This window comes from Lingula anatina, chromosome 4 (assembly GCF_051362555.1).
Source record: "Lingula anatina isolate TDL-2025a chromosome 4, LinAna3.0, whole genome shotgun sequence".
Lineage (NCBI taxonomy): Eukaryota > Metazoa > Brachiopoda > Lingulata > Lingulida > Lingulidae > Lingula > Lingula anatina.
In genome coordinates this window covers 29,454,927-29,466,390 of record NC_141770.1, presented here as the reverse complement: position 1 = coordinate 29,466,390, position 11,464 = coordinate 29,454,927, and the positions used below count along the sequence as shown (strand labels likewise).

The 11,464-nt window shown below is 36.1% G+C and overlaps 1 protein-coding gene across 1 annotated transcript; it reads left to right on the top strand.

Moving 5' to 3' along the window:
- The first annotated feature begins 400 nt into the window (after window positions 1-400).
- On the top strand, window positions 401-9,838 carry LOC147762735 (uncharacterized). The gene is made up of 3 exons (XM_087010175.1): window positions 401-2,050; window positions 8,533-8,633; window positions 9,164-9,838. The coding sequence occupies exons 1-3, from the start codon at window positions 784-786 to the stop codon at window positions 9,779-9,781; spliced, it is 1,986 nt and encodes a 661-aa protein (XP_086866301.1). The 5' UTR covers window positions 401-783; the 3' UTR covers window positions 9,782-9,838.
- The last annotated feature ends 1,626 nt before the right edge of the window (window positions 9,839-11,464 follow it).

Sequence of the window (11,464 nt, the reverse complement as noted above, 5' to 3'; positions counted from 1 at the left end):
GTGTGATTATTTACCACCAAGTGTTAAATCTGTAATCCGTCATAGATTATTCTTTGTTTTCATCTGTTGTTCAGCTTATAGCGGCTGTCCATATGGCATCTTATGCAATTTTTTTCATAAACATCTTACCGCCATTTATTTCATGCACCCACAGTAGCACCATTTCTTGGCCTATTTTGCAACAGATTCTAATGGAAATTTTATCCAAATTAATACGTAATATTTAAATATAAACAATTACTTGTTTTTTGTGCTTCTTGCACACTTTGCGACATCGTATGTCCCTTACTGGGAATGCGATCTATGGTGTTCCTTGGTCCTGTGAGACTTGTGGTGCTGTGAATTTTTCTGTTCCCCGAAGGCACCACCTACGTATTTGTGACATTCAAGAGCATTGCCTGGCATATCTTTTAAACTACTTATGATCTCAGTGTATTACATGCAAAGATAAATTTCCTGAAAAATTTCATGCAAACAATGAACATACAAGAGTTCTTAACTTCTTCCGTCATTCACTACGATCTACCATCTGAAGTATCGAAACATTTAATTTGCGTGATTATTTACCCCCACGTGTTAAATCTGTAATCCGTCACAGATTACCATTCCTTGTTTTCATCTGTTGCTCAGCTTATAGCGACTGTCGATATGGACCTTATGCAAATTGTTTCATAAACATCTTACCACCATTTATTACATAGCGTGCTATCAACTATAAAAGTTTGTTTAGAACGTGCAAACTGGATATTGGAAACAGTGCGGTGGTAGCTTGCGGTCTTTGCAATGGGTTCACCATTGCGAAGTAAACTCCGGCAATTTGCATTATTTTTTCTGTTTCTGCGAGGAGTGTTAGGCGTGGACCCACACGACGATTCGAAGGGACGGTCCAACGCGTTAGTCAACCAAACCATCCCCGGTGATACTATCTCACCTGGATCGGTTTTAACTCGCCGTCATTCAGCTGAAGTCTCTATTCAGAATGACTTCAACAGGGATTCACCATTACACTTTCTACCCACCTCGACAAGAGCCAATTTCACCAATTCTTCTGGCGTAGAAAACAGCGATGTGGCAGAACCGGTAACAGTAGTCCTGCGTGAGAGAGTGTTCACCGACGAGAGAAATTTACCTTGGAATGCAAGAACTGCTACCTTTCCAATCGATACGAGAAGAGAGACAAGTGGAGACCGAGGAAAAAGGGATCTGTCTGGCATAACTTTCACATGGGACCCGACAACATCTAGCGAATCAACACCGACTCAGTGGAATTGCTCGTCCTTTCCTTTTAGCTTGCCCAAAAGATTCTGCGCAGGTAGTTTAGTTGTTCAGACATGGTGCTTCTGCGACGAATTTTGCACTTTGTTTCAAGACTGTTGTTTTGACTGCAAAGAGCCTTTGCCATCGGCGGGAGTGCGCTTAAACCCAAATAACATCGAATGCCTCTTGCAGTCTACAGCACTTTTCAGAGGACTTCAGAGCCAACACTTCTGGATGGTGACTTCATGCCCAGAGGAATGGCCCTATGACACCGTGCGATCTAAATGCGAAGGGCCGCGAAATACCAGTGAAACTGACCGCCTTGTTCCCGTGTCTGACTTAGCAACTAAATTGACATTTCATAACAAACACTGTGCAGTGTGCCACGGTATAGCAACTGTCCAACAATGGGATTTTTACGCAACATGCGCCAGCGTTTTTTCATTTGGTGTTGATACATTTTTCAACTTCACCCGTGCTGAGGATGTTGTGGAACAGGTCAGACGAACGCAAGGGTGTGCCTTGTTATTTGATCCTCCAACCAACACTCCAGGCAGACCGTGCATTCCATCTGACCACATGCCAATTGTTTCAACATCAAGTGGACGCGTCGAGACTCCTCAGTGTGGCATAGACGCCGACCCAGAGCACGAGGAACTTTGTTCGTCAGGACCGATATCCATCACGCGATTTCCGATGTGGTCATCAGACTATTATGGAAGAAATATCTTCTGCTGGCTATGTAGACTACCAAAGCGTTTTGAGCTGGACATTACACCCTGTTCTGACTCAGGTAAGTTCCAGTTTTTATAAAAAAAGGAAAATGTGAAAAAGCACGTGCATCAAATAATGAAAAAAACGAGTGCTAGTAAGACCTTTTAGTGGATGTATACGTGACGAAGATAATTATTTAAAAGCAAATACATGTACTGAGCATGAAAATTCAAAATGATAAAATTAAATCTAATAGAAATTAAAATAAAAGTAGTATAAAGACAATGGTATTAGGAGTGAGCTACTCCTTTGAAGCTATAACTTTAATCATAGGAAGGGTTTGTTTCCAATTGATTGCGTCGAAGTTACGTGATTACGTGTCTTGCCGCCGGTGTAGCGTGCCGAAGAGTCCGGCCCTTTCAGAGTCCGGCGGACCCTATGTTTTAAAACTGAGTGTCCGGCAGAACACAGTCCGCTTTGAATCGGAGGGCCCCCTCATTGTTGCATTTTAGGCAATAGAAAATGGAGTTTAATCCGTACTAATACGGCTATATTCCTTATTTTTTGCAATATGTACGCTTTATACATTTCATTGAAGTAATAGTTATATTGGTGCAATATAATTGTAACCAATTATCAATAAAAAATAAAATGTATTGAATTAAAAAGACAAGAATACAGAAAGCCTGGATGTTTATTGTTTACAATCTTTGTTTTACAAAATACTCATTTGTGTCATTCTTTAATATTTAACTGGTTTCAGCTTCGCCTTCAGCTCTGAAATAAAGAAAAATCAACGTGCTGTAAATGCCGTCCAAATTGGTAATGAAAAAGCAATGACAATATATATAAAGTTGATGTTTCAATAGCTAACATTGTTTTTATAGATTAGATAAAAGATGTTTTTTACATTTTATAATTTTTAAAAAGAAAAATCACCTATTTTCTCTGTACTGCTTTAGTTGACCAGCACCCACAGCCCTCTTAAACTTTTTCCCTTGTAAATTTTCCAGAATATACGTGCCGTTTGGCTTCTTCGCCACTATTGTGTATGGCCCCATGTACCTTGGGGCAGATTTGCCTCCCTTTCTATCTTCCCTTCTGAGGTTTTTCTTTAAAACTTTGCTTCCAACCTGAAAGTCCTTCGTGAAAAATATTTAAAATGGTATGTATTATCGATGGTAAAAAAGAATATATGCCACACACCATTGATACTACGTACCTTAAAGGAAATTACACAATGTCAATATATTTGATAAACATATTGATTTTCTGTGAAAATAAGACATTACTTAAGTTTTTAATCCTTAGTATATCATTAACAAGAAATTAATTCCTACTTCACTCTGGTGTCTCAGGTCGTTTTATTTATTTATTTATTTATTTATTTATTTATTTATTTATTTATTTTATTTTTATTTTTTTTTTTTTTTTTTTGCTTTTCTTGGGCAGTACGGATGTTCCTTTGTGCTGCTTGTCTGACAATATTGTTAAGGTAGTTAATGGTTTCTACCCTGGAATGCACATCTTCCACAATTTCACCAACTTCTTCATCAGTTTGAAGACTTGGTTCCCTGAAATTAAGTGTATTGGCAGTTATTATTCAAAATGTCGTTGGCATTTGATCTGTCATATTGTCAGCACTGTGTACAAAAAAAACAGTCTTCATCTATCAGTGAATGTACATAGAAATAAAAATAATTGTTTACAACTGCAACTTTTAATAAAAGTGAATCTCTATTTTTTTCTTTTATTGATTTATAAGAGTATATTTCAATTTGATGCGATTAAAATACATACACTCCAAACATCAAGAAATAGAGACTCGTCTTGGTGGAATCTTGTAGCGGGCAAATACACAGCCCGCTAGGGTATCGTCCCACCTTTTTGGGTCGTCGTATGACTTTGCCATACTATTTTGAATGGTCTGATTGAATCTCTCTGTGTTTGAAGAGCAATAAAGTAAAATAGCATCATCAATGCCAATAGAAATCAGTATAGAACGTGAGGTACTATAAGGTGAGGTACTATAAACCTTATAGAGTAAAATAAAAAAACACTGTAAAGGCGTTTAAAAAAAGCGAATTAGAAAAAAATATGTAACATTTACTATGTGTTTGCGTTAAAATTTCGAACTGGCACTAATAGGGAAAGTTCTAAATTTATTAAATAATAAAAAAGATCGCCGATTTAGTTAGTATGAAGCAGATCGACTCACCAGTTAAGCCGTTTGACTGTGGGTGATATGGAGAGGTTATTTGTCTTCTTGTTTTAGTTGTTTTACAAATCTCATCAATGAGGTGGTTGTTGAATTCCCGACCCTGGTCAGAGATGATCACACTCGGGAATCCAAATCTAAATCAGGTAATCGATAGCATTAGTAAATAAAATATAAGATAACATGAGTTTAATATATTATCTCAATATGTTATTTAATAATGACGAGATGCATAGATGATTCACAGGTAAAATGAAGAAGTTTTAGCACTATAAAATAAAACACTCACATCATCATGAGATCAAGGAGGCATGAAGCTACTTCAGTGGCACATTTGCTCTTAAAAGGTTTTACCGAAGCATGTTTTGTCAAATAGCACAACACTGAACAGAAGTACTTGTTTCCGTTGTACGATTCCTCCATTGCCACAAGGTCAATTCCAATCTGTAATAGATATCTTATAATAACATGAATATAAAGTAATATCTGTGTTAAAGGAAAAAGGCATTGCGGGTGTGTTAAATTTTGGCCTGTCATGTATAATAATTGATGGATAACCATTTCGTAATCTTTATTAAGCTTTTTTTCTATATTTTAATGTGTAATTATTAAAAAGGGGTAGCTACCTGGCTCCATGGCTTACAACTAGACACTGGTACTGGGCGGAGAGGAGGGGTAGTGTTCTTAGCTTTTGGATTTTGCATTTGACATCTATGGCACCTAGCTATGTATTTTTTTACATCATCTGACATGCGATGCCAAAAGAAACGTTGCTGCACTTTGAGGAGAGTCTTTGTGACTCCCATGTGACCACGTACATTAAAACATTAAAAGAGACATTAAAGATAATGCAAAATACTAAAAGCATATAATGCCAACCAAATAATTTTAAAATATAATAAGTCTGAACATAAGTTGCGTCCTTACTTTCGTCATGTAATTGCTTTATTATTGTGTGCTTCTCCTCAGAATTTTCCACAACTTTCCTCCATTTTCCGTTAGTGACCGTGGTTCCTCCATCCTCAACATTATTGATTTTCTTTTCAGTTCTGTACCATAGTATTCCATCTTGTAGCTAGAAAAAAAGGGAAATTAAGAAATACGCTATGCGCGCTCCATGAGATAGAGACGAAAAGGTTGATACGAAATTAAAAAATGCTTGTGTTATCATGCAGTTACAGTGTCTTTGTATACACCCAATGAACACTTTTTTACCAATGCTTCTTGCATTATGTAAGTATATGACAACCTGCAAATTGACAGTCTGAAACAGTGTTAAATATACGCAGCTAGTATTTTGTTTACCTTGTAATGTTTTTTAGCGGTGCGTCTCAAACATCTTTTAGCGTTCAACGTTGCCCCAGCTTGGTACTTTCCCTCTAATAAATACAACCGCACCGCTTTAGGATCCATCGTGAGTTGACTGCGAGTAAGATGAACCCTCCATAAATATATAGGTCTCGTGTGTGAAGAGTTATAATTCCCTGAGGCGTACCCATTAATACACGGGTGTATATTTTTAGATGGGTTTAGCTTTTACGTTGGTTTATCTAGTGAATGCAGTAAAATACACCCAGCGTAAAATGAGATTAACCATCGAAAAGTATTCACTAAATATTATGATAAAATAAAAAAATAACATTGGTATATCGATAAAAAGGACCAATTATAGTTTAAGAATATGTTTATATAAATACTCTGAAATGGGGCTCCTGTGTGATACGAACCTGTTTACTCACCATATCCATATCAGCTGCTGGACAGCCTCTATTCCATCTCTGCATCTCTGCCACTGTACCACGAAGGAAGCTTTGCCGAAAACCCGAAACACGGTAACTCTTATTGTCAACGCCTTTTCGTGTTCAGTAGTAATACAATACGAATATTGATTTCTATTCTTTTGAACACTTAATACATGTATAAATATTTAAATTAGAGGACAAGCACGGACTCTGAGTTTTGCTATAGTTGTAACGTGACAGAAGGTCCGTGTAATAGAGAGTCCGGGGGACCCTATATTACACGGACTCTCTGTCACACTAGAGGGACCCTATGTTTTTAATGAGGACTCCCGGTTTCTGAAACCGGGGGTCCGCGGACTCTATGTTTCGACGGACTCTGTGTCACGTTACACCGGCGCCACTTTATAACGGCACATCGTGGAAAGTCCAGTCCTTTTATTCAGTTTGTTTCCTGCGAACATAATTAATAGTTTCTCGCCAAAACAAAGCTTACGTACATGTAATGCATCCACTATTCGCAACTTTTTATGAAGTCCGTATAGATACACTTAGCGTCTGTCGTCGGCAGCGGCGGCGGCGGCGTCGTCGCTGTGCACTTTCAGTAATAACATTATAAGTGGAAAACCGAATTATCTTTTGTCTTCAAATTTACAGAACTGATGAATTTTAATAAAGCGCAAGTCAAGTTCGAAAAGCAGCATGATCAGGCCATTTTTCAAATGTAATGCTGTTTTTTTTTCTCTCTTTTTTTTCAGCATATTTGCTGTACTGATAACACATTTCAAAGAAAACCGATAGGTCGATTGTCCTGAAACTCACATGAGTGATCAATTTTACTGAAATACAGGTCGAAGTAAAAAAATAAGTTTGATCAGACCATTTTTGCAAAAGCTATGCATTTCTTACTTTTGTCAGCATATTTTAACTACTGGCATAAAATGAAAACCGTATCATGTTTAGATTTAAAACTGGCCAGACTGAATCATGGATTTTATATACAGATCAAAATCAAAAATAAGCTTGATCGGTTCAGTTTTGATAAGTTATGCCTGTTTTGTATATAAATGTTTTTTTTCCTCAGGTTCAATCCTTAGGCATGTAAACATTCCCATCATTCAACTAATTAGATACGTAAAAGTGTTCCTTTGTCCTTTTCTATATCTTAATAATATTGTCAGTTGATTAAAATGATGGTGAATCTGTTATCGTGTATTGTGTAATAAAGTCAAAAATGGAAATAAACTCATAGCAGTTTGTCAGATTCAAGATTCAAGTCTTCACTATGTTCATAATCTCAGAATGGAGCAAATGGGACATTCAAAATTGTTCTATTGATGTTTTCCCATCTCAGCAATGTTCTTAGTTGATCATATTAAAATGAAAGTAAATGGGTTATTTTGCCCTATGTAAAAAAGGTGTTAAAATGGAAAGTAACTCACTTCAGTGCAGTTATCTCTTGTTTACAGTTTGGTATTTTCAAGGTGTGACTTTGAAGTTTCATAGGCCTGAAGACTCCTGCTGGTCACATTTTCTAAATACCCATGTTACTTGCAGTGCATGATTTAAGAATCGGGGTGATTATGCTTTTTATACATTAATATTGCATAAAAATTGAAAAAAACCTATCATGGCCACTGCCTCCATAGTGACCATTTTTCATTTTTAAAAGGAAAATCATGTCACTTACTCTTCTCAAACTTACAGAAAAGAAACGTAGGACTGAAATACAGATTCTGTTGGAAATCCAGATTGTTTATTTTTCTTATATATATATATATATATATATATATATATATATATATATATATATATATTATTTTGTAACTTACAAGAATGATTCTTAGGTATGACATACAGCTCAAATTGGAAAACAAGCTTGATACCATTATCATTTATTTTTTCTTGAATTTATGCACTTTTGTGAATTTTTGTATTTTCTCATTCTGGCATTTTCATAGTGTGAATTTGAACACTCATGGGCCTAAATCCTAACACATTATATTTACATCCGTATTACATTTCGTGCACAATTAAAATTTAATGTTGACTTGGCTGATAAGCATCAGGTATTTTTGCATCAGAATCTCCAGTAACCTTTTTTTTGTGGACCATTATTTTCTGCTTTTTGTGTGTACATTTGACAGCTTTGATGCCTTGTTGAATTGCCAGGAAAGATATTCTGCGGGAATTACAGCGATGTTTATTAATGTCTGTCAAATTTCATTTTCGCGGATGATGGTATGGAGTGACGAAGTTTGAAGTCGGCAGTTTTAGCAAATGTTCACAATAAACTACAAAATCTTTATTTCAGGCATACAGTTAAAATAAATCTTGAGGTTGCTCAGCATCAGTATCGTGTGAAGCTACAACTGTTTAAGACTTGCCCACATTTTGTCATTTCCATGATAATAAAAATCTTTTTTGACTCTTCCATTACCATCGATCCTAAAAGCAAATAAAATTTTATTTTTCAATAGCTTAAGAAAAATTAACTGAGCCAATACCAGCAAATATTTATGATATAAGGTGTCCGCTAAAATCCTCGAGGACCCTTTTTATCACTACATAGATTTCAAAAAATTGTATTTTTCAATTCTCTAGAAAGATCTCGATCATTCGATTCACTGGGATATTCCGTCTTGCTCGACGCAACTGGGGTGCAATATAAGAAACCGTGTGAAGACTTCACAGATCAGGAACATGTAAGTCGTTGATATGTGGGCATACAGTTTATGTACAGATATTGCTTTGTAAATATACAATGTCAATTATTCTCTTGCGATAATATATTTTTTATCACAGGGACAGAATATGATTGTAAAGATTGTTTACTCTTGCATGACGTGATTTTGATAAGAGTGTGAACCGTATATACAAACAAAATTTTTAATTTTAAAAAGATTATGTAGCAACACCTAATTGCCACCAGAAAGTGCACTTTAGATCCAACAAAAACATATAAAAACAGTTTCATACTGATTTGCAATTTTAATTACCTCAATAAGGCATGCGCTATGTCGACAACCGTGTCTTATGATTGAATTGCTTAATCCGTCTATTGATAGTGATCTGAAAACACATTGTTACAAACGGTTCGAGGGCGTCCTATCTTATTCCATGTTTGAAGATGGGCTTCCCCTTTTTTTTCTCTTATATATAACTGCTATATATATATTTATTATTATTATTATTATTATTATTATTATTATTATTATAAAATTCCACGTTCCAGTTACCTTGTGAAGACACAGAAGATGACCAGTGTTTTACTCCAATACGATACCTGTTCAACATTGATTTTCCCATCCATTTTGCGTTGGTTCCGGAAAACGATTTCAACGCCACTGCAGCTAAAGGGATCTGTGCCCTAAACTTATTTTATCTCTTCGGTCTCAACATTTTCGAAATTGCCAGTAAAGGGGTGTGGAAATTTCCAGGCCGCCGCGGGGTGTGTAGAGAGGTACTTCAAAGTCCAACGATTTCAACAGTAGTCTCCGTCTTCACCTTTAAGGTCAGGTTAACGAAGACAATCAGCAGTTATCGTGAAGGTTTCCAGATGTTTGCCTCGTTCCTAGACGATTTCACCGAGAGGCTGAAGGCCAGAAACGAACGAATCACCTTTGCGGGCAACGTATACCAGGTCACTGTGATGGGTTCGGTTAAGGACTCCTGTGCATCTGACGGAAGTACTAATCAATTAGGCAAACCTCCTCCAGGAATGCACGACGTCAAGCCTAGCAACCCGCCCTCCTCTACCGGCGGGGATCTGCTTAGCAGTACTACTTCGCTAGCGCACATAGCGTTTACTGTTGCCGGGGGTGTCTTCGTTTGGGAAATATTTATTATGTAACGGCACTTATAATTTGAAATGATTACTGGATATTGAATACCGCATATGATGGTTGACAAAGAAAATGGATTGTGACTGACAAAAACAATTTCTACTAAGATAATGTCAGAAGAAAAACTCTCTGGTACCATTGTTTTCTTTTCCGTATCTTAAGAGAGTTTGGAATGCGAGTAATTTATTGCACAAAATAGCTTTATTAGTGTATTATACCACTTCATATTTCTATTATAGGGTATACAGAGAGACAATGCTTCCTCTGTCAGGGGCACAGAATGCTCCTGTTACTAGACATTTACAGATACCCCTATAGATATTCACTCAATATGCACGTCTTTTCTATGGAGTCTTTTGTACAATGTCGCCATCACCGACGCTTTCTACTGTTCCACAGAACATGTCACATTACAGTTTATATTACAGTATAAATTCATTGTCATGAGGTGGGGGAAACATTTAAAGAACACTGCTACTAAAACGTTATGTACAATGAGTACTTCAGTCGGCTTAATGATCAGTCCTTTGACTCGATTATAAACCTGTCCAGACCATAGTTGATGCCGGTAGAACATAGTCAAGATTTTACCACTTTTAATAATTATCATATCCCATCTATGATATCAAAGTAAAACCCTAGGATGTACTTAACAGAAAGCTGTTAGATACCAACACACTGCCACAAACTACTAAGTGCAGATCTTAAGTTGTGTCGATTGTGAATTTCAGTATTTGACGTATGCCTAGTATGTATTAGAGTCAAAACAAAGCGGTGCGGTCATCATCGCCTCGTCCGACGTCAGACCTGCTCGTATTGATCAGGCAATATTCGCCCAACTCCTAATTATACACTTATACAACAGACGTTCAGGTACCAAATGATAAGATTGCTTTTTCAAAACACTAAATGGGTAAATTACAGAATTCAAAATGCATGTACAAGCAAAGCATGTAAACAGGCATCTGAAAAGTCCCTGGCAATAAATTCTCATATAAGAGTTATGATATATGGTTGGTCAGCATGACTTCATTTTGGTATGAAATCCTAGCTCTTGTGTATTTTGAAGATAAAACATATGGTGGATTTGACATTACATTCCAGTTCCCTCTAAAAAGATATTTCAGTACATCAGATTTTTACTCAAAAAATATTTAGAATAATAAATAAAAAAGAATATAGCATTATCTTATAATTCACTTTATAAGCCACGATGATCATTCTTTTTGTGTTAAAGACTCAACTAAACAAATTGGTGTTAAAAGCTCAGTATATGTTCTTTCTCATGTAATGAATGCAAATAACAAGTAACTTTGGCCAGTTTTTAAAAATATTTTTGAAAATGGCAAATTTTGAAAAATTACCATTTTAAAAGCTATTTTTCAAAATTTTAAAGGGCAGGAAATACGTTTAAGCTTGGGTGGAATTTACATAAATTTTTACCATTCTAATGGTGACATTTCCATTGGAGCTTCGGAAGATGGTCGCTGGTAATGATGACTGGCCAGTCATTTTAAACTATATCAACATTTTAAAAAATCAATTGAAGGTCGAATCCATCGAATCTATCAATCCCGTGATGAGATCAATAATTGAAAGGCTGATCAAGAGATAGTTTTGTTGTTTTCGAAGTTTTGGAAAACTAGGAATATTTATAATGCTGTAAGAAGGCAGTAAGAATAGTTAGAATA

Excerpts from the sequence above, each read along its gene's own strand:
- LOC147762735 (XM_087010175.1), top strand. The coding sequence starts at position 784 with ATGGGTTCACCATTGCGAAGTAAACTCCGGCAATTTGCATTATTTTTT. Across the intron at positions 2,051-8,532 it reads TACACCCTGTTCTGACTCAG|AAAGATCTCGATCATTCGAT; the intron begins GTAAGTTCCAGT and ends TCAATTCTCTAG. Across the intron at positions 8,634-9,163 it reads ACTTCACAGATCAGGAACAT|TTACCTTGTGAAGACACAGA; the intron begins GTAAGTCGTTGA and ends TCCACGTTCCAG.